The following is a 26,382-nucleotide window of genomic DNA, read 5'->3' on the forward strand; positions in this document are numbered from 1 at the left end:
TCCTATGTGATGTGTATGGCAGACTCATTGTCTCATATTTGATGCATGTACAGCAGTCTTGGTGTCTCCTATGTGATATATACTGTTCTGTGTCTCCTATGTGATGTGCATACGGCAGGCTCAGTGTCTCCTATGTGTTGTATATACAACAATCTCGGTGTGTCCTATGTATTGTATATTCAATAATAGGCAAGAAAACACATAAAACTATGGGGCATCATGTTAATATAAAATGTCATACATATAAGCGTAACCCATAATATGTTGCAGGACGTACACGGACACACTGAAGTCCATAAAGAGAGCACCACAAATACAAATCAGTGTACAAATGTCCAAAGACTGACTCCAAAATCAATGCAAAAGTTTATTAATCATACAAAAAGACCTACAGACAGAACACATTGTAAAAGGGTAAAAAATTTGATGCATGTATAGCAGTCTTGGTGTCTCCTATGTGATATATACTGTTCTGTGTCTCCTATGTGATGTGCATACGGCAGGCTCAGTGTCTCCTATGTGTTGTATATACAACAATCTCGGTGTGTCCTATGTATTGTATATTCAGCAGTCTCCGTGTCTCTTTTATAATGTATATGGCAGTCTCAGTGTCTTCTATGTGATGTGTATAGCTCTCACTTTTTCTCCTATCTGATGATAATAAAGTAGTCTTGCTGTCTCCTATGTGATGTATACTGCAGAACTCTCACTGCTTGAGTTCTATAAATGTAATGTGAGCAGTGATGAATTTCCTACTGTGAGGAGACCTGCAGTGTAATATACATCTGTGTTCAGTATGACTTACTGCTGCGAGTTCTTTACAAAACTTATCATCGCAAAGTGCTGCCAGCTCTACAGACCGACGGAAATCTGGAAAATCAGTTACAAGTAGCAACTTCATCAATACCACCTAACTTCACAGCCGCACGAAAGAGAAGCAGCTCCAACGATCACATTAGGGGGTGAGTTAATTAAATGTCTGACCAAATATGGCTTGTAATTTTCCAATTGATAATTTTGTACAGCCCCTGAAAGATAGAATAAATATCCAAATGGCAGAAAAAAGGTTCCCCATTCCTGCAAAAATCGTTTGTTCCGCATGTGTCAATGATCTCTATAATCCCTTAACCATAAACGTCTACTCCTGTCCATAAAATTTATTTCTCTCAGCATTAACTCCTTTCTGACTGAGTGATTTTCCATTTTTGCACTTTTGTTAATATTTTTTGGGAGGGTTTATTTAGAGCGTTCACTATATGGCAAAAACGACCAGGCAATATGATTCTTTAGGTCAGTGCGATTATGGAGATACCATATATGCATTTTTTTATTTAAGTGTTGAAAAAAAATCTGGAAATTTGCAAAAAATAAAAAATAAAAATTAGCTTGTGTCGCCACATTCCGAGAGCAGGAATGTGTTCAACTTTTGGGCGATGGGACTGTGTGAGGGCTTGTTGTTTGCGTCCTAAACTGCCAATTTTATTGAAACCATTTTGGGATGGATACTATATTTTGATCACCTCGGATTGCATCTTTGTTGCTTTTGCGGCAGCCAAAAAAACACAGATTTTTTTATATTTTTTTCTTGTTACGTAGTGTACCAATCAGCTTAATTAATTTTAGATTTTGATGGATTGGATTTTACAAACGTGCATATATACATACATACACATACACATTTTTTTCTACGTTGAAAATTTTTTATTACTTTTTATTGTATTTCTTAGTCTCATCAGGGCACTTTTTTTTAGCAAAAATTATGGTCTCTTATGAATGGCTTTCACAGGACATGACAGGCATGGGGATCATCAACAGACTCCCAACTGTCATAGCAAACTCTTTAATGCCCTGCGATCAAGAACAAGCTGACGATCATGAACAAGCTGACGGCTGGTTATAAAATTGCGCCTTGGAATTGACAGTGGCATTTAACCGGTTAACAGCCACAGGCTGAGCTCAGCTCCACGCAACCTGTTAGAGGCAGATGATGGTGGCTGAATAGTACAGCCATCATCTGCGAGCCCGCATCAAAGTCAGGAAGCCAGAGTTTGACGTAACTGTACGTCATATGTTGGTAAGTGTTTAATGGTTGTTCAAGTATTTTAATACTCACTGTGCATGTACAGGTGATACATGGATCTTGCCTGTCTGTCCATGTCTCTCCATCAGGAACCCGTCTTCCTTCAATCTCGACCACACATTCTATAATGAAGAAAGTGTTGGGTTAGCACACTGAGCAAAATAAAGAAAATGGGTAATATTTCTCGAACCTATTATGCTAGCTTACTGCCAGAAAAAAAGTTGAAATAAGAAAAAATGCTTTTAAAATGCATGAATTGAACTTCTAAAGCTTAAATCATAAAAAAAACAAAGCCCTCTCCAAAAATATGAAAAACAGTGGCCCTGATATAAAGACTGGCATGGTAACCTAAAGTAGCGTCTTGTTAAGTACTTACCTTTGCAAACAGCGCAGCAAGATCTCGGTGGGGTGATTTGCTCTGAACGAGGACAACTGAGAAGAGGGCATGGCTTGTGCTCACATACCCATGTCAAATCCTGAGGAAACAACTCACAAATGACATAAACATAATAAATACTATTTGCAGCACATCGTATCTAAAGATTACGTTCCATCTATGAGTATTTTGAAGAATTTTACAGTTCCAGCAGGGCCACTGTGCTTTTTTAACACTGTGTAAACTGACTTGCCGTGCGTGTATAAAATTGTCAATTTCACTTGCGGTTACACAGTTTTTTTGTGGATGTTCCCCACAGAATTGCACTAGATATGGTATAACCGCAGGTAAAAACACACGTGTGTGTTTTGGGACTTTCTGATCCGGAATGGCACTAAAAACGCATGTAATCCACACATGACTGTATCAATAAAATTTTCTTAAAGCTAAATACCAGGAAGTATAAAAAACAAAGAAGCTTTATTTAATACAAAACATACCGGAAAGTGAGAAAAACGGCAGCGTCAAAAATACGATAAAAACGCATGTAAAAAAGACTAACTCAAAAACACAATGAAACAAAGCAACCTAATTTACCTAATAAGTGCAGGAATGCTGCAGAAAATCTACAACGTCAAAAACTCACCAAATATTCATTGTGGGAACATAGCCTAACAAATATGTAATTGTTAATAGATTCCAAATACGGAACTAGAAAGTATGGCTTTAAATCTGTTTTAAACTAGCGTTCAATCAGGACATTCTATTATGTCTTGGTTTTTTTAATTTATTTTTATTGATGATTTTTACATAGGCATAAACAAAAGTATTGCAATTAAGTATATATGATAAACATATATAGCAAATGATAACAATACTCTAACCTCGGCTGCAGTTTGATTTAAAAAAGCAAACCATGCTTTACTCAATCTCCTCGGGTCTAATGCCGAGTCTCTGCTGCTTCCAGTGTCTGTTATTGTCTGTAGTGCTGACGTCATATCGACAGTGCAGCCAATATCTGAGATCAATGACTCTGCCTGAACTGAAGGCTGAAACCGCTCCGAGCCAGTGAGCTCCCTGATTGGCTGATGTGCTGTTGTTGTGACATCACCACTTCCTACAATAACAGACACTGGGGAGCAGCATTGGCGACATAGCACTACACCTGGGACAGGTGAGTAAAGCTAAGCTTGTTTCTTTATATCAAAATTGCAGTCGGATGACAGTGGTTTTTAGAAATCAGAAAACTCCTTTAATGCTTTTACAAATAATTGTAATAAAATACTATCACAGTCCAAGTTCCTGCTGCTACATCCTTGTCAGAACTGCCTCTGATTCTAGGCAGTGCCGCAGTTGCACTGCATACAATTTTGCCCAGATAACCCTGTGTCAGGTGCAATAGGCTTGACAGCCTCAGCTCACACATTTTCGTTTCCCCTCCTCTCTAAACCGGCAGGGGATCTCCCCCCCGGCCACACCAGTACCTTCCTATCTGTGGGTGCTGCTTGAAACCCCCTTCTCAGTTTTAACGTCGTCCTTGCGGAGAAAAAGTGCAACCTCTGTAGCCTCTCAGGCTCAATGCGCCTGACGGTTCTCACTTTTGAAGGTCCGTACCTTCTGGGGTTTTTTCATCACAATTGTTTATTTTGCTTGTTTTGTAATTGAATAATTCAAAGTTTGTGGATATTTTGTAGAAAGAAGTAGGATTTTCTTACAAATAAGAGGGTTTTGGCGGTAGTTGTGAAATTTGGGTACTTTTTGTTTTATTACGTTTATGGTTATTAAATGGGGGTTTTTTTGTGTACTCTCTTTTAATACATCCCCATGAAGGTCATTGATTACTTTTAGTGCCCAGAAATGTTAGGACATGTTAGGTTAGGCTATGGGTTGAACTAGAAGGACTTAAAGTCTTCCTTCAACCTTAATAATAACTATGTTACTAAATTGAGATAATTGGTACTATAGGCAGTTTTCTAACCTGTGCCTGTCAAGTGAACTCGGTAGTGCCAGAGATGAGCGTAATCCAGGGTTAAGCATTAGGATAGCTTGGACTGGTTATACCACCTATCTTGGTTAATGCGGTGTACTAATCATCAGTTGTAATTAACTGTAGCTATGAGCCTTGGGTAGGGTCACATCCTATCTAAACCCCAAGCAATGTGCTTCAAGCTGTCAGTTATAAGTGTAGTCTAGCCTGGTTTGATGCATAGTTCATCCCTACTGCTTGATTCTACTGTTCTTTCTTGTTACTGACTTTGGACTCTTGTGACTTTCTGTCTGCCTTACATTTCTGACTCTGACCTTGTCCTCCTGATAATGATCTCAGATTCCTCCTGACCACATCCTTGACTTAGATTGTGTCCTGACTGAACCCTGTTGGGTTCTGACACGGCATGTTAACTATCCTCTGCCAGCTCGCTCCACCACCCAGCAGCCACAGTTTCCAGATCTTCCCAGACATTTTGACTCACTATTATATACATCATTCTCATCTGTAATGTTATTTCCATACCTTACACTGGCACATATAACAAGGGTCGTTCACAGCCTGTATCTCACTTCCCACCAGTAAGTCTGTACAATTGCTCAGAGCCTCTGAAAAAAATACAATACAGTAGTGTTAAATACTGAGATCGTGACATTAACAATTAAACATATTGTACTGGTAAGAATTCAGACTTACGAGCACAGCTAGCACAGCACTGGCCAAAAGCAGGAGGTAGAATTTGATGTTGAGGACAATCCACCAAGCTGGGACATTGCTTCTTGCTGCAACGTCTATACTGACGGCCATCTAGTAAACGCTAAACACAGCCCATTATCACAATCTCTACCTATATAAATTGACCACACTGAAGTTATTGTAAAATGAACAGATACTGTATCATATCTACCTCTCACCTCACATGTGCAGATTTCACAAGGGTCATCTGATGGATGAAAACTGTCTCCGGGAGAATATACTTTTTTACCAGATACACAATCTGGAGGACAAGGGAAAAACATTCTAAAGATCATGTTTCAAGCAGAAAAAGTGTAATACATAATTATCATAGACAAAACCCTTAACTTTATGCTACATGTATGTACAGAAAGAATCTCAAACTGAGTTGCAGTATAACTCCAACTGACTAGGAATATTCATAATCTCTTCACTGCCCTAGAACATCAGGGATGTTGGCATTGACCTTCTCAGTCCTAGATTAGGGGTAGACAACCAGTAGCCCAAGGATCCACATACGGGCAAGCATGACATTCTGTCTAGCACACATCCAACAAGCCACAGACACGCCTGCCTGTGTTTGGCTGTTTACGTATAGCTTCCATATCATAGAAAAGAGGATTGTTACTCCAGCCATCTTTGTGTCTTCAATACATTTTAGGAAAATGGCTGCCTATACATGTGGCCTTCTCCATTGTAGTTTATAGCTACAATTATGGCTGATTTTTTGCTGGAGGTGTTGACTTCTCTTTCAGGGCTCTTGTCAGGCATGCGGAACACACACTTAAAATGTCTCAGGTAATAATACGCTGCTACGTTTTACTGTGGCCCTTTGGAGCGATTCAGTATGAGTAAGTATACGGTGCTCAGACCAGATTGCACTTTTGAATGGGATGTATGTTTAATTGTTACTGTTGCAGATGTATAGGGTTGTTGCCTAACCCATAAGCACATATATCTTAATTTTTTAAGGTTTTTTTTTTGCATTTTTTCAGGGGGATTCCATGCAGAATCCACCTGTAAAAGATGCTGTATGCACATCCTCTAAGACCACTAGGTTTACAACACTTCTTCAAACTTATAGAACACCAGAAAGGGAACATTTCAGTTTATCAGAGGGCTCAAAAAGTATACTCTAAATTTGGACACTGTATGCAATATTGATCAGAAAGTCGTATAACACAATTTATTTAGAAGCTACACGGCGCTAAGTATTTGGCTACAATGTGGCTAATAACAGAAACAGTGTCCAGGTCCTTAACCCCTTCAAGACCCAGCCTATTTTGACCTTAAAGACCTTGCCGTTTTTTGCAATTCTGACCAGTGTCCCTTTATGAGGTAATAACTCAGGAACGCTTCAACGGATCCTAGCGGTTCTGAGATTGTTTTTTCGTGACATATTGGGCTTCATGTTAGTGGTAAATTTAGGTCAATAAATTCTGCATTTATTTGTGATAAACACGGAAATTTGGCGAAAATTTTGAAAATTTCGCAATTTTCACATTTTGAATTTTTATTCTGTTAAACCAGAGAGATATGTGACACAAAATAGTTAATAAATAACATTTCCCACATGTTTACTTTACATCAGCACAATTTTGGAAACAAAATTTTTTTTTGTTAGGAAGTTATAAGGGTTAAAATTCGACCAGCGATTTGTCATTTTTACAACGAAATTTACAAAACCATTTTTTTTAGGGACCACCTCACATTTGAAGTCAGTTTGAGGGGTCTATATGGCTGAAAATACCCAAAAGTGACACCATTCTAAAAACTGCACCCCTCAAGGTACTCAAAACCACATTCAAGAAGTTTATTAACCCTTCAGGTGCTTCACAGCAGCAGAAGCAACATGGAAGGAAAAAATGAACATTTAACTTTTTAGTCACAAAAATTATCTTTCAGCAACAATTTTTTTATTTTCCCAATGGTAAAAGGAGAAACTGAACCACGAAAGTTGTTGTCCAATTTGTCCTGAGTACGCTGATACCTCATATGTGGGGGTAAACCACTGTTTTGGCGCACGGCAGGGCTTGGAAGGGAAGGAGCGCCATTTGACTTTTTGAATCAAAAATTGGCTCCACTCTTTAGCGGACACCATGTCACGTTTGGAGAGCCCCCGTGTGCCTAAAAATTGGAGCTCCCCCACAAGTGACCCCATTTTGGAAACTAGACGCCCCAAGGAACTTATCTAGATGCATAGTGAGCACTTTGAACCCCCAGGTGCTTCACAAATTGATCCGTAAAAATGAAAAAGTACTTTTTTTTCACAAAAAAATTCTTTTAGCCTCAATTTTTTCATTTTCACATGGGCAACAGGATAAAATGGATCCTAAAATGTGTTGGGCAATTGCTCCTGAGTACACCAATACCTCACATGTGGAGGTAAACCACTGTTTGGGCACATGGTAAGGCTCGGAAGGGAAGGAGCGCCATTTGACTTTTTGAATGAAAAATTATTTCCATCGTTAGCGGACACCATGTCGCGTTTGGATAGCTCCTGTGTGCCTAAACATTGGCGCTCCCCCACAAGTGACCCCATTTTGGAAACTAGACCCCCCAAGGAACTAATTTAGATGCCTAGTGAGCACTTTAAACCCTCAGGTGCTTCACAAATTGATCTGTAAGAATGAAAAAGTACTTTTTTTTCACAAAAAAATTCTTTTCGCCTCAATTTTTTCATTTTCACATGGGCAGTAGGATAAAATGGATCATAAAATTTGTTGGGCAATTTCTCCCGAGTACGCCGATACCTCATATGTGGGGGTAAACCACTGTTTGGGCACTCGGCAGGGCTCGGAAGAGAAGGCGCGCCATTTGACTTTTTGAATGGAAAATTAGCTCCAATTGTTAGCGGACACCATGTCGCGTTTGGAGAGCCCCTGTGTGCCTAAACATTGGAGCTCCCGCACAAGTGACCCCATTTTGGAAACTAGACCCCCCAAGGAACTTATCTAGATGCATATTGAGCACTTTAAACCCCCAGGTGCTTCACAGAAGTTTATAACGCAGAGCCATGAAAATAAAAAATAATTTTTCTTTCCTCAAAAATGATTTTTTAGCCTGGAATTTCCTATTTTGCCAAGGATAATAGGAGAAATTGGACCCCAAATATTGTTGTCCAGTTTGTCCTGAGTACGCTGATACCCCATATGTGGGGGTAAACCACTGTTTGGGCGCACGGCAGGGCTCGGAAGGGATGGCACGCCATTTGGCTTTTTAAATGGAAAATTAGCTCCAATCATTAGCGGACACCATGTCACGTTTGGAGAGCCCCTGTGTGCCTAAACATTGGAGATCCCCCAGAAATGACACCATTTTAGAAACTAGACCCCCAAAGGAACTAATCTAGATGTGTGGTGAGGACTTTGAACCCCCAAGTGCTTCACAGAAGTTTATAACGCAGAGCCATGAAAATAAAAAAAAAAATTATTTTCTCAAAAATGATCTTTTAGCCTGCAATTTTTTATTTTCCCAAGGGTAACAGGAGAAATTTGACCCCAAAAGTTGTTGTCCAGTTTCTCCTGAGTACGCTGATACCCCATATGTGGGGGTAAATCACTGTTTGGGCACATGCCGGGGCTCGGAAGTGAAGTAGTGACGTTTTGAAATGCAGACTTTGATGGAATGCTCTGTGGGCGTCACGTTGCGTTTGCAGAGCCCCTGATGTGGCTTAACAGTAGAAACCCCCCACAAGTGACCCCATTTTGGAAACTAGACCCCCAAAGGAACTTATCTAGATGTGTGGTGAGCACTTTGAACCCCCAAGTGCTTCATAGAAGTTTATAATGCAGAGCCGTGAAAATAATAAATACGTTTTCTTTCCTCAAAAATAATTATTTAGCCCAGAGTTTTTTAATTTTCCCAAGGGTAACAGGAGAAATTTGACCCCAATATTTGTTGTCCAGTTTCTCCTGAGTACGGTGATACCCCATATGTGGGGGTAAACTACTGTTTGGGCACATGCCGGGGCTTGGAATTGAAGTAGTGACGTTTTGAAATGCAGACTTTGATGGAATGCTCTGCGGGCGTCACGTTGCGTTTGCAGAGCCCCTGATGTGCCTAACCAGTAGAAACCCCCCACAAGTGACCCCATTTTGGAAACTAGACCCTGAAAGGAACTTATCTAGATGTGTGGTGAGCACTTTGAACCCCCAAGTGCTTCATAGAAGTTTATAATGCAGAGCCGTGAAAATAATAAATACGTTTTCTTTCCTCAAAAATAATTATTTAGCCCAGAATTTTTTATTTTCCCAAGGGTTACAGGAGAAATTGGACCCCAAAAGTTGTTGTCCAGTTTCTCCTGAGTACGCTGATACCCCATATGTGGGGGTAAACCACTGTTTGGGCACACGTCGGGGCTCAGAAGGGAAGTAGTGACTTTTGAAATGCAGACTTTGATGGAATGGTCTGCGGGTGTCACGTTGCGTTTGCAGAGCCCCTGGTGTGCCTAAACAGTAGAAACCCCCCACAAGTGACCCCATTTTAGAAACTAGACCCCCCAAGGAACTTATCTAGATATGTGGTGAGCACTTTGAACCCCCAAGTGCTTCACAGACGTTTACAACACAGAGCCGTGAAAATAAAAAATCATTTTTCTTTCCTCAAAAATTATGTTTTAGCAAGCATTTTTTTAGATTCACAAGGGTAACAGGAGAAATTGGACCCCAGTAATTGTTGCGCAGTTTGTCCTGAGTATGCTGGTACCCCATATGTGGGGGTAAACCACTGTTTGGGCACACGTCAGGGCTCGGAAGTGAGGGAGCACCATTTGACTTTTTGAATACGAGATTGGCTGGAATCAATGGTGGCGCCATGTTGCGTTTGGAGACCCCTGATGTGCCTAAACAGTGGTAACCCCTCAATTCTAACTCCAACACTAACCCCAACACACCCCTAACCCTAATCCCAACTGTAGCCATAATCCTAATCACAACCCTAACCCCAACACACCCCTAACCACAACCCTAACCCCAACACACCCCTAACCCTAACCACAACACTAATTCCAACCCTAACCCTAAGGCTATGTGCCCACGTTGCGGATTCGTGTGAGATATTTCCGCACCATTTTTGAAAAATCTGCGGGTAAAAGGCACTGTGTTTTACCTGCGGATTTTCCGCGGATTTCCAGTGTTTTTTGTGCGGATTTCACCTGCGGATTCCTATTGAGGAACAGGTGTAAAACGCTGCGGAATCCGCACAAAGAATTCACATGCTGCGGAAAATACAACGCAGCGTTTCCGCGCGGTATTTTCCGCATCACGGGCACAGCGGATTTGGTTTTTCATATGTTTACATGGTACTGTAAACCTGATGGAACACTGCTGCGAATCCGCAGCCAAATCCGCACCGTGTGCACATAGCCTAATTCTAAAGGTATGTGCACACGCTGCGGAAAACGCTGCGGATCCGCAGCAGTTTCCCATGAGTGTACAGTTCAATGTAAACCTACGGGAAACAAAAATCGCTGTACACATGCTGCGGAAAAACTGCACGGAAACGCAGCGGTTTACATTCCGCAGCATGTCACTTCTTTGTGCGGATTCCGCAGCGGTTTTACAACTGCTCCAATAGAAAATCGCAATTGTAAAACCGCAGTGAAATGCGCAGAAAAAAACGCGGTAAATCCGTCATAAATCCGCAGCGGTTTAGCACTGCGGATTTATCAAATCCGCAGCGGAAAAATCCGCAGAGGACCAGAATACGTGTGCACATTCCTAACCCTAGCCCTAACCCTAACCCTAACCCTAACCCTAGCCCTAGCCCTAGCCCTAGCCCTAGTCCTAACCTTAACCCTAACCCTAACCCTAACCCTATTCTAACATTAGTGGAAAAAAAAAAATTTCTTTATTTTTTTATTGTCCCTACCTATGGGGGTGACAAAGGGGGGGGGTGTCATTTATTATTTTTTTTATTTTGATCACTGAGATAGATTATATCTCAGTGATCAAAATGCACTTTGGAACGAATCTGCCGGCCGGCAGATTCGGCGGGCGCACTGCGCATGCGCCCGCCATTTTGGAAGATGGCGGCGCCCGGGAGAAGACGGACGGGACCACGGCTGGATCGGTAAGTATGATAGGGTGGGGGGGGACCACGGGGGGGGGGATCGGAGCACGGGGGGGGAATCGGAGCGCGGCAGGCGTGGAACGGAGCGCGGGGGGCGTGGAACGGAGCACGGGGGGGCTGGAATGGAGCACGGGGGGGTGGAACGGAGCACGGGGGGGGGGTGGATCGGAGTGCAGGGGGGGTGATTGGAGCACGGGGGGGTGATTGGAGCACGGGGGGAGCGGACACGAGCACGGGGGGGGAGCGGAGCACAGGGCGGAGGGGAGCCGGAGCAGTGTACCGGCCAGATCGGGGGGGGTGGGGGGGCGATCGGAGGGGTGGGGGCACACTAGTATTTCCAGCCATGGCCGATGATATTTCAGCATCGGCCATGGCTGGATTGTAATATTTCACCCGTTATAATGGGTGAAATATTACAAATCGCTCTGATTGGCAGTTTCACTTTCAACAGCCAATCAGAGCGATCGTAGCCACGAGGGGGTGAAGCCACCCCCCCTGGGCTAAACTACCACTCCCCCTGTCCCTGCAGATCGGGTGAAATGGGAGTTAACCCTTTGACCCGATCTGCAGGGACGCGATCTTTCCATGACGCCGCATAGGCGTCATGGGTCGGATTGGCACCGACTTTCATGACGCCTACGTGGCGTCAAAGGTCGGGAAGGGGTTAAATGCACCAGTCACAAAGCTGCAAAGGCTTAGGGTATGATCACACATTCCTGATTTCCCTCCTTTTTTTTCAGGACTGAAACCGCAGCTCTTTGCAGAAAATGCAGGTCCTTTTTTTGGTGCTTTTTTGGTGCGTTTTTTGATGCGTTTTTTTATGCAGTTTTCTATGCAGAGTCTGTGTGTTTTCTAGGAAGTTTTTTAGGGTTAAAATGGCTGAAAATACCCTAACCCTACCCCTAACCCTACCCCTAACCCTACCCCTAACCCTGCCCCTACCCCTACCCCTAACCCTACCCCTACCCCTAACCCTACCCCTAACCCTACCCCTACCCCTACCCCTAACCCTATTCTAACCTTAGTGGAAAAAAAAAAATTCTTAATTTTTTTATTGTCCCTACCTATGGGGGTGACAAAGGGGGGGGTGTCATTTACTATTTTTTTATTTTGATCACTGAGATAGGTTATATCTCAGTGATCAAAATGCACTTTGGAACGAATCTGCCGGCCGGTAGATTCGGCGGGCGCACTGCGCATGCGCCCGCCATTTTGCAAGATGGCGGCGCCCAGGGAGAAGACGGCCGGACGGACACCGGGAGGCCGGGTAAGTATAAGTTGGGGAGATTAGGGCACGGGGGGGGCATCGGAGCACGGGGGGGGGCATCAGAGCACGGGGGGGGGGCATCGGAGCACGGGGAGGGGGGCATCGGAGCATGGGGAGGTGGGATCGGGGCAGCCACACTCCGCCCACGCACTTCCGCCCGCTTCCCTGCACTTCCTGCTGCAGCGGCACCACAAACCGCAATAAAACCCGCAGATATATTTTTGATCTGCGGGTTTTACTGCGGGTTTGACCTCACAATGGAGGTCTATGGGTGCAGAACCGCTGCGGCTCCGAAAAAAGAAGTGACATGGTACTTCTTTTTTACCGCGGCTATTCAGCGCGGCTTTTTTTCCCGATTCCCGCATCATGTGCATAGTGGTTCCTGTTTTCCACAGGGTACATTGTACTGTACCCTGCATGGAAAACAGCTGCGGAACCGCAGCGGCAAAAACGCTGCGGTTCCGCAGAAAAAAACGCACTGTGTGAACATGGCCTTAGAGGCGATTATTGTATCTGATCTTAGACTGAGTATTCTCCCAAGATCAGGTAGCACTTTTTTTACTTCTTACAGTATTTATATTCTATTGGCAATAGCATGGCACTATTGATTATTGCTATGTACGGTTGCTTGTGCATGTAGTATTTTCACAGACATATACATTTCACAACACAATTCTTTTCAATTCTAAAATCGAATCATAAATTTGTCTCCAACCTGCACATAGCGGACAGCATTCTCCTGGCAGTGTTATCTGGTTAGTGCAGGATGTGATACACTGCATCTTGGAACAGGTGGTAACTCCATCTACGCACATGCAGGACATGCAACGATCCACAGTGGAAATCCAGTTACTGTTGTCTTTGTATTCCCGACTATTGTATGCACATCCTTCAAAATACAGGAAATCATTGGCTCAATTTTTTGACATGATAGTAACTACGAGCATGTGGCCAAATACAGCAGCAAACGTTTGGTGATGTTAAATGCCAACAGAAAATCTTTAGCAAAACGTGGAAGTTTTATGTGCAGATTATCCCATAGTCGTGCATTAGATGTGTAAAATTGGCAAGTAAAAAATACAGATGAGTTTTTAATGCATTTCAGATTTTTGAGGCATCAAAAATGCATGTAATCCGCACATGACTATATTACGGTAATAAACTTCTGACAAAGCTAAATACCTGTAAGTATAAAAAAACAAAGCAGTTTTGTTTAAAACATGACATACTAAAAGCAGACAAAAAAAGTAGCATCAAAAAAGGCAATAAAAATGAATGTAAAAAAAATGCAATAAAAAAACAATAAAAAAGCAAGTAACCCAATTTACTTAAAAAGTGCATAAATAATGCATTTCTTCTGCGAATACGCAATAAAAAACATGCATTTCTTACATGCAGATTTTCAGAATCTAAGGCAAGTCTGTGGGAAAAATCTGCAAACAAAACTCAGCGTACTCATAAGAGAAATTGACATATTGCTGATTTAAAAAAACACTGCAAGTCAGTTTACTCTGTGTAAAAAAGAAGCACAGTGGGTAGGAGATTTCATAAATCCCATCCACACTCCTGGAACTATGAGATGTTTTTGATGAAGTGAAAATATGCAGCGTCAATAACTCATCGTCGCCATGAAGTCTAATAGCTATCATTAGAAGACTTGATTTACATAACATTACTTGTAACTGTAGGTACTTACTTAGACTGCACGCTGGAAGAACGTGGAGCTTTATAAATAATGTAACATGAAAAAATAAATTGACAGAGTAGATAATATTTCACAAACTTTATGTCATATGTTAATACCAATTAATTGTCTATTAAAGGGAAGGAACCGCGTTTGTAGATCATTAATAAATCACTGTAATGTAGCATAACATGCTGCTATAACCAAGTTTTAAATGCATATGAAACAGATTACGTGTGTAATATGAGTTTAAAGAAGGCACTGGGGGCTGACATCTTGGTTTCACAGCAGTTCACGACACTATCAGTGTCATTTTACGGCACCCCATGGACATAGGAGATAATAGACCTGCGCTGACCCTATCTCTAACATTGTAGCTGCTTTAGCAGTGAGCTGGGCACGCCTCTGTGGGCTGCACAACTCACTGCTGTAGGTGTGACTGGCCGCCATTTTATAATAGCCCAGTGCTATCTGCCCAGCTCCACTTATTTTCTATCGCAGGAGAGAAGCACTCACTGGAACCGGAGGATGGGGAGTGCGGGTGATTTATCTCCATGCTCCTCTGTACTCCAGGCACTGCACGTTCTGGGCAAACATCCTCTGCTCTCGCAGGCTGCCCTCCCTGTGTGCTTCTCCTGCTCTGTCTCCGCCTCCTCACACACAGACCCAGTGATCTCTGGTAAGCTGCATTCACAGCCTGCCTCTCTCTCTCTGCCATACAATGTATCTCTCCCCTCCCTCCACAATGCCTGGCTATTCTCTGCAGACCTGGATCTCCTCCTTCTTATCTTACTGAGGGATGAGTCACAGACAGCTCTGCTCAGATAATGCTGCTCCATACATAAACACCACATGTCTTCACTTTTCCTCCAGTCCACCATGCTGCTGAGCCCACTGTGTTCTGCTTTTTTGTAAACTCTGTAGCTGTGTTTCTGATGCAGCAACTGCTGGTGATAGCAGATCACAGGGCAATCACACACAAAATGGCTTTGCCCTGTGATGCTGCTCTTCATTCTGCCCCAGGGATATTAGACCACCCAAAAGGGGAGGGAAATGGTGATGTCAGCAGTTACTGCCCCAATTTTCCAGCAAAGAGTAAAGCTGGTAAGGCTTTCTATAGCTGCTTGAGGTCTGAAACGGAAAATGTTCCCCTAGTGGTCAATATATATATTTGTAAGAAAATATATAATATTTTTCATATAGAAATGTTTGCAAACAGTGCAAACATTGCATTAATACATTTTATTTCCTATTTTAAGCTAAGTTTCACAAAAAAACAAACTACAAACAACTGGTGGCACCTTCCCTTTAAAAGCTGAAAAATTCAGTATTTCCTCTCATTCAACACCAATGACTGAAACCTTTACAATTTAATATGTTTTACTTAAGTAAATTATTTGTATCTTGAACAAGTTTCCAATCGAATTAATGGACTGGAAAAAGCATGCACTCCTTCGTGGACTAGATCTTGAGATTCTGTGGCTTGAAGTGGTGATTAAACACTGTTGCTTCAATAATTTAGGGTAAACCCTTCTTGTATTGCATGAAAGTCAAGCTGCGAAAATGGCTCTTGCAATAGACGTACCTCTGCAGCGAGGACAACATGCCCCTGGGTCTGTCACCTGCTGGGTGCAAGGTAGAGGGGGACACATGGGAGGGTCACACCATACGTTTCCGGCCTGGGGGAATATTAGATAATATTATTCATAATGTATTCAGGGGAACATTCCATGTAATACATATTTTATTTTCCATAGTGTAAGTTACGTAGTCCTTATGACCTGTTATTGGATTTCATATAAAAGTCTGTCTCACTTAGTGCATTGTATATCACTGTACGTATTGTATATCATTGATATATCATTATATTCTGTATATATTCAGGGAATTGGATGGTATATCTAGCAGTGGTCAGTTAAAATTAACTAAACATGTGTAGAACTCAAGGGAATATTTCCCTTCTGATTATGTGGTTTTCACCACTGTGCAAAATTCATTCAAAATTAAATCACCTTCCAGGATAGGAATAATCAGGTACGGACTGGGGATGAAATTCAGCCCTGGCATTTGAAATCACACAGGCCCATGTTGTCCCCGTTCCCATGAACCAGATGGGATATATAACTAATATTACCCTGGATGGAGGAAAGGAAGATTTTCTACAAGACCAATATTTCTAATGATACCCATGGCCTGCTGTGTTAAGTGACGGAGTCATCAACTTTGTGCTCCATTACAACTCTTAACAGTATGGGTGTCTTGAGAATACCGATTCTGTTAATAACGTAACAGACAAGGCAGCCCAGGACCAGACAGGCCCTTCTGGCATTTGCCAGAATTGCCAGATGGCCAGTCCGGCCCTGGGAATAATGATGAAAGCCACAAATACTACTACATATATCATGACTGAGATGATTGACTGTCCTTATTAACAACCAGCAAAATGTAAAAATGACCATTAGGCCTCATGCACAAGATAACATTATGTCTCCACTTTGTGCAGATATAATAGGACTTCGATAAGAGTGCAGGGCACTTCTAAGGTTTCTCATTATGCCTCCAATTTCTCAGCGTGGCATACAGACATTTTTTCTGTTGGGATCTATGGAAATCACGACTTTGTGTGCTGCTGAAGAGTCTCAATCAAACTCGGTAGGTAGGGAGTTCTTCCAGAGGAGCATCTCTGCACATATGGCACCCTACACATCTTGCGCTGCAACACACAGTGGTGGTTTGTTCCATACTATGGAGTCATTACACTGCCACACAGGCCAAGTGTACAAGACCATGTATGTAACCTGTCACTGTCTACTCCTATTTTCTTCAGATGCATATAAATAGGAATTATCTATAAGACAAACTATCTGGTACTTACTGTGCATGTACACTGTAGACATGAATTTGAGGAGGGCACCCAGCGGGCTCCCTCACTATACTCTTTACCTTCATAGTGACAAACTAAAAATAAATCACAAGCAAAAAAGGTATAAATGTTAATAAATGTTACTTAGTGATACCTTTTTGATAGTTCAGTTCAATAAAAATAGCTTCTTGCTCTTTAAGTTGTACTTTACTTTGAACTGTATATTAAAGGGGTTGGCCACTACTTGTTTATTGATGGCTAGCCCTAGGACACACCATAAATATCTGATCAGTGGGGACATATACACCGATCAGCTGCTACCGGTGGTGGACAGAAGTTCTCAAATGCTGCCATAGGACAGTAGCTCTGTCACTTCTATAGCAGCCGTGGTCAGGCACTTAAAGTCCAAACCTTACTCACATGAATAGGTGATGCATCTGCAGTACCTGTCCGCGGCCGCTATAGCTTTGATGGAGTTGTTGTGTTCCGGCAGCAACATAGAACTTCTGACTGCCACAGGTGCTGGTACCAGCTGATCGGCAAGAGTGCAGGGTGTTGCATCCCCACCAATCAGATACTGATAGTCTATCCTAAGGATAGGACATCAATAAAAAAGTAGTGGCCATACCCTTTAATGCACCACTCCAGGAGTGGCACTTTAAATCTAAGCCCCCTGCCCCTGGTCATATACTTATCCTCAGGCATCTTAACAGTTTTTTTGAAGCCGCTCCGGTCCTCCTGTGCCATCTTGTGGTCGCATCTTCTGACTGGCCAGAAGTTAGAAGCTGTATCACAAGCTCTCAATACAAGTCTATGAAAGCAAGAACGAGGCTCTCATAGACTTCAGCATGGCTCCATGAAATACTGGAACTGCAGGCGGGTCACTTTTCGCCAGAGACCAATGGGAGCGATGGCAAAAACGGATGAAAACGCTGGAGGATGAGTATGAGATGGGGGCCATGGGAATTACATTTAAAGCCCCAGGTGCAATAAAGAAAAACACTGGAGTGATGCTTTAAGGAATGAAAAGACAAAACTGCATAATGTTAACTTCTCTTTACTGTGTTAGAGCACCACTCTACCTGGGCACACCATGCAGCATTGACCAGGATTGCTGATTGGGTTGGCACAGAAGACTTGAGGACACACTACGTGGGTGCATGTGACACTGCCATCCAGACACACACAACGAAGGCACAGGTCAGACACAGAAGTGAATGTCTGATGGTTAGAGAATTCGTTGCCCTCATAGAGACAGCGCTCACATACAGGACAGCAAGAAGACGATATTGAGGCTACTGGATGACTGCAGTCCTTTTCACATCGAACACGTTGGCATGTCACCATCTCATTCTAAAAAGTAAAAAGAATAAAAAAATTTTAGGAAAGTGTTTCAAGTTTAAAAAAGACGTTCACTTCAGTTCTGTTAGAAGATGTAGAGAACTACAATAAGTGTAGTAATACATTCTATGGCATTGTTTGTGTTTTATTTTAGGTGCTTTAGTGTTTGAAAGTCATTGAGAAGAACCTGCACCTTTCATTTTAAAAATGAAGACTGCAGGGTCTAACAGTTCAGAAAATATTTTTCTCTTCAAATTTTCTTCATTGCAATTACATTTTCACACTATGAACTCACCCTACAGGAACACTGGGTGCAAATATCTCCGGGTAGCTGGAAATTTTCACCATTCTTAAACACTCGTCCATGGTGCTTACATATTCCTGTGCATCGCGGGCAGCATTCCCCTGGTGGAGTCACTGGGTGCAAACAGGATATTCGTGGACAAGAAGTAGACACACAGGTCACTTCTCCATTCTGAAAGACACAAAGAACACACTGACATAGACACTGACATTGCTGAAAAAGTAAATAAACTTTTTCATTTACTTATTGATCAGTAAAGTTACAAATCCTTATAATATATTCCATTATGTTATTTTGCTTCCTTCTATCTTTAACCGCAAGCTAAAAGTGGTGGGCTATCTGCCTCTTTCATGCAGTTGTAATAAATTATTTGAACTGCAGGTCTTGCAAAATCCATAATCCTGTGTAAGTTTCTGAGCTCCCATTCCCTAGGCACTAGTTACTCACCCTGAGCTTGGGGAAGGGGAAACTCACAGTCATGATAGTGAATCCAATCCATGACTACAACACACTGGTAACATGGTGCATTGTCCAGTATGCTCAGTCTGTAATCTGGCTGGATCACTCAGTTTTTTGAATTTTGACAACTACTTCATATATGCCTAAGAAACAGCTCCGGTTGGGAAGCCCAACTGTTGGGGCGGATCTTCTGATGAGAATGGTCTGTGTTTCACATGTGAAGCTGGTGTTACCTAAACAACCATTGCTATATTCTGCTGCAAATTGCTCAGCCGTACACCTCCAGGTCATCAGAATGATGAATTCCTCCACTGACCCACTGTTTACAATCACCCTTCAATTGGATGTTCCTCTTTGATCCACACCACCCTTGGTATACTCTGGACACCATTGTCCAAAAAAAACAACTATAATATTGGCAGTATTTCATATACTAGCCCTAGATATTTTAGCACTGAAGACCATGCCTCATTTAAGTTGCCCAATCTTTCCATTCTAATGATTTACACTGAAACTGATAAAGCTTGCTCACTTGATGTTATGCTGTATTCCTGTGTCTAGTTTCCATATCGGGATGCTCTTATCATGTAAAGGCTGGTGTCTCTAGTAATTCAGTGTGTGTTATTCTGTCCACTGCTTTTAATAAAAATACAGACATGTTTCTGCCAATAATGATTACTTTTCCATTGTTTTAAGTGAAATCTTTCTGATGGCAACAATTTTTGGGGTGCAAAAATGTGCAAACTTTGCAAGTTTTGAAGCACAGTGTCACCTGCCTATTAAAAGGCATAAACCTGACATTACTGTATGGTATTATTATCATTGAAGTCAACATAAAATATTGATTGAATCAAAAAACAACATCTGTTGTACTCTGTTTCCCGTTTCAGTCTGTTAAAAATCGTAAGTCAAATGTTAGTTTGAGAGTCCACTGCTGGTATACTGTACGGTAAAAAGTAATTTTATTTTGGATGAGAGAAAGAAGAAGAAAAAACAAAGAATATTAACAAAAATATATGAAACCTGTAATAGAAACATGTACTGTATACAAATTTTTGCCTGGGTGTTTACTATTCAGAAAGAGCTTGCTAACCTTGCATGAGCAGCGACTACACTCATCATCAGGGTCAGGAAAACTCTCTCCATTGACGCAATCCTGGCCGTTATAATTGCAGCCATCACACACAGGGCACATACAGGCGTCTTCACCTGGATGAGGGCAGTTTGCGGTGTCACATGGCCGAGGGCCACATGTGACGTGACCTCTCTAGGAAGCAAAACCATAAACACGGTCATTGAAAAATAAAGAGAAAGCACTGAAAGAAAAAAAAATATTTGTATTTTTAAGGGCTTGGAAGCCGATGTGCCCATTTACTTACCCTACAGCGGCATTGCTCACATTCATTTTGTGGTGAGGTGAAAGACTCACCATCAATATAATTACGGCCTTGAAAATGGCATCCTAATAACAAGAACAAGATGAACATTTTAAAAGGATTGTCCAGTCATTTTACATCAAAGACCCATCCTTGGGATAGGTAATTAACATAACATTGGTGGGGGTCTGACACCTGAAACCCCCACAGATTACTTGTTATCACCTTGGGCAGTGCTCAGATGTAAACAGTGTACAGAACCAGAACAGAACCGCTCTGTACATACCGCTGCTGGGCACTGCAGGTCAATGGCCATTCTTTACAAGAGGAGTAGATCTGAAGTACCTGGCAGCGGCCACAAAATGATGGAGAAGGTCTGCAGTGCTCTGCCTCATATACAATTTACACTGGGTCATAGCTGAATAGTGGGTGTTAGATGTAAGCGTAGGACAACTTTATAAATTACTTGCAAAACCCCTTTATATTCCTTATTTTCTCTTTTTTAGTGTTAGTCCCTGCCATTTAATATTTATAGGAAAAGTATCTTAAATGCTAATAAGGCTATGCATGACATTTATCACCTCACCCTGGCACAGAGGACAGTCACAGGGTCCAGTCACTGGATGTGGGCAGGTAGCTGGAGCACAAAGCTTGCGTGCACACTGTACAGATCCAGACTGAACAAATTAGAAGAAATGCCAATGTTACATACAGTACAATATTTAAGTAAGCCATTTGATAATGTGTTTACAGATATTAACAATATAATATTGTGTAATAAAACCTTGGTTCATTGTGCATGGATTTATAAAATGTGGGTCAGTATAATAAGAAACCATGTAAACGTATACAATTCCCTTTTTAAAAACCTCAGTTCTCATACAGTTATAGCTCCCTTGATTTTTTTTGTACTATATATTAATCTATGTATAACAAATATATATAATAAACTAATGGTCATTTTATTTGAACATCGAGGAGAGAGGTCAGGGGTGGAGATAGGGAAAGAGTTCTCCACTATTTTAGGGACCTGGATGGCCTTTTCCACCATTAACCCTCTTTGCTCATGTCAGTTCCAGGTTATTTAGATACCAAAAAGAGGCATTTGCTATGTCTATCTAAAAAATGAAAAACTGAAGTAGCACCGTACTAGAAAAAAACTGCAAAGGCTTCAATCAAGTCCACATATCAATAAAATTTTAAAAATGGCAACACTCCAAAACCCAAATCAAGCAATAAGTTGTGCTCTTATTAAGCCATGTGGTTACAGCAATGTTTCAGTCCCTCCTGGAACCTTTTTCACGTCTGTATGTTCTATCTATCCTGAAAAACAGGCTTTCCTTACTCAATAACACTGGGGAACAATTTGAAAAAAAATTTCTGTTGAGTTAGGTTTTTGAGCTGATTTATACTAAAATTGGCATGCTGATTCCAAAAATGTAGTCAGTTTTTATCTAGTACGTCAAGTTTTTCCTCCACAACTTACCTGCCAGAGAAGCACAATTGCACTGATATCTGTAATAAGACTTGTTATCTGATTACAATTCGACTCATATAGAGCTACGTGGCAACTTGTAAGAGTAGTCACAACTGAGACAGTGTGGTGAGAGGTGTGTGCAGCTCCCAATACGTCATAATTATCAATATCTTTACACAAAAAATTTATCATAGTAGGAATAAATAGGATTTGTGAAATCTTTTCTCTTTACATTGGGCGCTTAGTTGTAATTTATATCTTTTATGATTTTTTTCCTTTGTTAGTTTTCAAAGCTTGTAACTTTCCATCTCAGTGTTTTATTTACATATGTACATATTTCCTTTGTTTCAGATCATGTTTGCTTCTTATATATTTCATTTTTTGTTCATAGTTGTACTATTTAAAAAAACACTTTTTAGGTACAGTAGTTTACATATTTTTGAGAAGACAAAAATCCTATAGTTCAAAAACTTGACGTGATAGAGAAAAACTGAGATCATTTCTGGATTTAGCATCCAAAAATTAGTTAAGAACAGTTGTCTGACCTAACTCCTAAAAAATTGTGTTCCCCAGTGTAATCTTTACACAGCCCAGAACAGATTGAAGCATATTTGTGTGGCTTTCTCCTTTGATATTTGTCAATACCACCCATAGACAAGAGAGAGGGCCAGTTGGGTAACACCTGTGTCATAGGGAGCTGCTTTCAGGAGTCATGTAGTCTTGGTTCTAGTGTGCCACTTAGAACCATTATCTGACCCTGTAGGTAGTACATAAAGCAGGAATTCAGAAAATATCAAAGAGATAAACCCTTTGTCATGTACAGCCCCTCAGGAGTGTACTAATTTACTAACATACAGATGTAACAGCTCTATTGCCCTACATGAAGCCAGCCTCAATCAGGAAAGATGCTCTAGCAATAAGTAAAGCGTACTCCCTTACTATTTAGGAATTACTCAATAGGTCTCAAAGATAGTCGTTTCAAATAAATTTGAGTTTCTGCTGGGTCATGCCACAAATATTGTGAAAAGACAGCAAATAATGTTTAAATGTTATGGATTCCAAATAGTGAACTCTGGTGAGCTTGATAAACCTCTCTATCTGCCCCGGCAGTTTATTGGTGCATATTAAAGAGCGCTTTGTTGGGACACCATGAAGTGATGCTTCCCACATACCCTGAGCTAGCAGGTTCTTCAAAGGAGCTTATCTTTGTTCTTTAGAGCAGTTTGGAATTTCCCTCTGGCTTTAAAATTATTGTTAAAATGAAAACCCAGTGCTATTTCAGAGAAGTAAAAAGAAGCCGGGGAGGACGGTATCCCACCAGAGTAAGCTTGCATCTGCTTTCTATGACGGGATGAGGCAATACACATTCCTTCTAGTATGTTTGACTTCTAAACTCACCCTACAAGTACATTCCGAGCACGCCGTGTTTGAGGGGTCAGGGATAATTTGACCGTTAATCAGTTCCACGCCATTATATGAACATCCTGTAATGGAGAACATGAAAGGACATCAGCCAGAGACAAAAAATAGATTAGTAAGATGCAGTTATAATAAACCATAAGGAAATAAAATAGGAGCAAAGGAGGTAAAGCAAGCATTGAGCTTTGGTAACTGAATCCATGATGTCTATCTGATGTGCTTGTATAATACTCAGCCTTATACCATATCCTTATACTGTGTGATATATGCTACATTTCCAATCGCAGTTAGAGATATCCTTGAAAAGACCATGTTGGTTGAAATGTCGGATACTGTTTGAAAAATATTTAGAATTGAGAGTCCTCAGTGGTTGATACCTTTCAATGGCTAACTGAAAAGATGGTAACAAATTGCAAGCTTTCGAGACTACATACGTCTCTTCATCAGGCAAAGACTAAAATAAATTCTGAAGAATCACATATTTATGCACAACATGGCATAGAGAAAAAAAAGGAAAAAACCATGGATAAGACAGGTGACATGAAGCAGAATTACCATGAGTGATAAACAGTTATGTCCATAAATATTGGGCCAGTTCTTAGATAAGGATTGTTTTATTGGGGTCTGGTTCTGTTGTGATGACCCCTCATAGTCTGAGGGGCAAGTTCCTTAGTTGATGTAAAAAGACATAAATCCATGCGACACATTCATTCCTGCAGTGAGAGTGTCAAATATTGTTTGTGCATTCACGTGTCAGCGTCAAAGAGACTACAGTCTATTTCTTCAGTGCCGGGGTGTTTAATTCTTGCCAGGTTACTTACCGTTTCAATCTCACATATAAGTCCAAGCAGAGAAAAACAGAAAGTGCACTCACCGGTCTATTGTGCAAAAGTCCTTTATTCAGAACATGTGCGGGCACACTGGGGAGAACGTGGACAAGTTTTTGTGGAGGTGGTTTGAAGATATTGTATTAATCTCACATATGTATTCAAAAGAAACACCTGCGAGATATTCTAGAGCAAAAAACAGCATTTCAGGCCATTTCCCTATGGCTGGGGTCACACTTGCAAGAAACCCGCACCCAGCACTGCCGGCAGCTGTTCAGACCGGAGTGCTCAGCTGCATAGAAATACAGGCAGCCACATACTCCGGTCCCGAGTGCCGGCGGCAGTGCCGGGTATTGAGACGCGAGACTCGTGTGAGTTTCTCGCAAGTGTGACCCCGGCCTATCTGTGGAAACATTGCCCCCCAATTCATGAAAGCGTTACACCAGAAAACTGGTGTTAAACAGTTTGTAAAGTTGTCAAATTTTTGAGCCATACGGAGATGAAAATAACTGGAGTAAGATTTCTGGCAAGGTGCATGGAGCTACTTGTAAGATGTGCCTGATGTATTACTTGGCGTGCACCTTTTAATGAATCAGGTGCCACTAGCTGACCCACACCCCTTCATTAACCAGGGATGTGGTGGAATAAGTGGCACCTGATTCAGTCTTAATGAATAGGGTACACTGGGTTTTCTTCTGAGGTGTTTGGACCAAAATACCCCATAGCAATTTGCAATGTTTATTGTGTTTGTGGTGAGGATTTGTGAAAAGTCGCAGTTGTTGTGAACATATTACCCACCATCACAGACCGGACAGCATTTCCCTGGAGGGGTGCTGGGGTGAGTGCACCCAGCTTTATAGCAAGGCTTTTTATTGCAGGTGACAAATCCATCAGTGCAGACACATCGACTGCAAGAATCTTGTGGTGATGAAAACTCCTGACCGTTCAGGTACACCTGCCCCAGATACTGGCAATCTGTGGAATAATTGACAACAATTTATTCTGATTCCTAGAATATTAATTTGATTTTATTTACATGCTGTATGCTAATATGTAAAGCAAATTTCTTCTGAAATGTACACACATGAGCCAGAGAGCATATTACTTAAAGAGATATTCACATAAACGACATATGACAAATCTACAGATACACACAAGTAAATATCTTTCTGACATTTATGCTGTATTCCGGGAATATGCCATAAATGTGTGATATGGGACAACCCCTTAGAGTTTAATTAATGACATTTTTGTATTATTCACCTTGGCATTCCTTGCAGCATGGACCAGCAGCTGGGTAGGGACAGTTCAATAATGGACAAGTTTTAGGCTCACAATTCACACTACCTTCCCAGCAAACACACACCGAGCAGGGATCTGATGGTTGGGCAAACTGTTCTCCATTAGCAAGCTCTTTTCCAGACAGTAGACATCCTGAAAATAAATAGCAGAAAACATATATGAAAAAAATAAACAATAAAATCTTCAATTCTATTATTTTCAAGTCCAAAATATAGTAATACCAGAATTTACAATATGGAGTGGGGTGTTTAATACTGTGCAAGTCTCATTCTACTAGGATACTAGTATACACTCAAACAGCAAGCTTGATCAATTGTCAATTACTGCTGGATTGCTTCAGACGGCATTTAGTTGTGGCCCTTTTCACTTATTTTTCTTGATTATGTGTCTTTTATTTGTTCTCTTTTATACTTATTTTAACGGAATGAATGTATTTCTTTTGTAACATAGCAATTCTGCTTATCATGGTTGCAAGGATGGAATATTTTCACACATTTTTCTTTAAGAGCAGTTAGTTCTACTAGTAATTAAGAGAAATATACTTAGATATGCAGTGCCGATATTAACTAAGCTTTTCAAGAGATCTGTCAACACAAAATGACGGTTCAAACCAAGCACAGAAGTGCGGTTTATCTTTTGATTGACTGAGCATTTTAGTGCTTCTTCCCATTATGAGGCAGTAAGGGGAATTATATGTGAGGGTCGGTATGTATCCCCCAGGATGCGAACAGAAGCGTATTGAGGCCGCTGAAGTGCATTGCAGTCATTGGCATAGCTGTGGGTGCAGTGCAGAATAAAAATAAGTGTGGACGT

The 26,382-nt window shown here is 41.3% G+C and overlaps 1 protein-coding gene across 1 annotated transcript in view; it reads right to left on the reverse strand.

The window, feature by feature from the left end:
• KCP (kielin cysteine rich BMP regulator) overlaps positions 1–26,382 on the reverse strand; it is a 176,799-nt gene that overhangs the window by 22,096 nt on the left and 128,321 nt on the right. Inside the window, exons 31-46 of the mRNA XM_069765428.1 lie at positions 25,531–25,701; positions 25,066–25,242; positions 23,420–23,505; positions 21,131–21,221; positions 20,548–20,630; positions 20,262–20,435; positions 18,701–18,880; positions 18,147–18,417; positions 17,077–17,159; positions 15,787–15,880; positions 13,233–13,406; positions 5,358–5,440; positions 5,140–5,260; positions 4,969–5,051; positions 2,457–2,556; positions 2,114–2,202 (exon numbers count right to left, since the gene is read on the reverse strand). Of these exons, the coding sequence (XP_069621529.1) occupies positions 2,114–2,202; positions 2,457–2,556; positions 4,969–5,051; positions 5,140–5,260; positions 5,358–5,440; positions 13,233–13,406; positions 15,787–15,880; positions 17,077–17,159; positions 18,147–18,417; positions 18,701–18,880; positions 20,262–20,435; positions 20,548–20,630; positions 21,131–21,221; positions 23,420–23,505; positions 25,066–25,242; positions 25,531–25,701 (2,060 nt within the window). The remainder of the gene's footprint in view (positions 1–2,113; positions 2,203–2,456; positions 2,557–4,968; positions 5,052–5,139; positions 5,261–5,357; positions 5,441–13,232; positions 13,407–15,786; positions 15,881–17,076; positions 17,160–18,146; positions 18,418–18,700; positions 18,881–20,261; positions 20,436–20,547; positions 20,631–21,130; positions 21,222–23,419; positions 23,506–25,065; positions 25,243–25,530; positions 25,702–26,382) is intronic.

This window comes from Ranitomeya imitator, chromosome 4 (assembly GCF_032444005.1).
Source record: "Ranitomeya imitator isolate aRanImi1 chromosome 4, aRanImi1.pri, whole genome shotgun sequence".
NCBI lineage: Eukaryota > Metazoa > Chordata > Amphibia > Anura > Dendrobatidae > Ranitomeya > Ranitomeya imitator.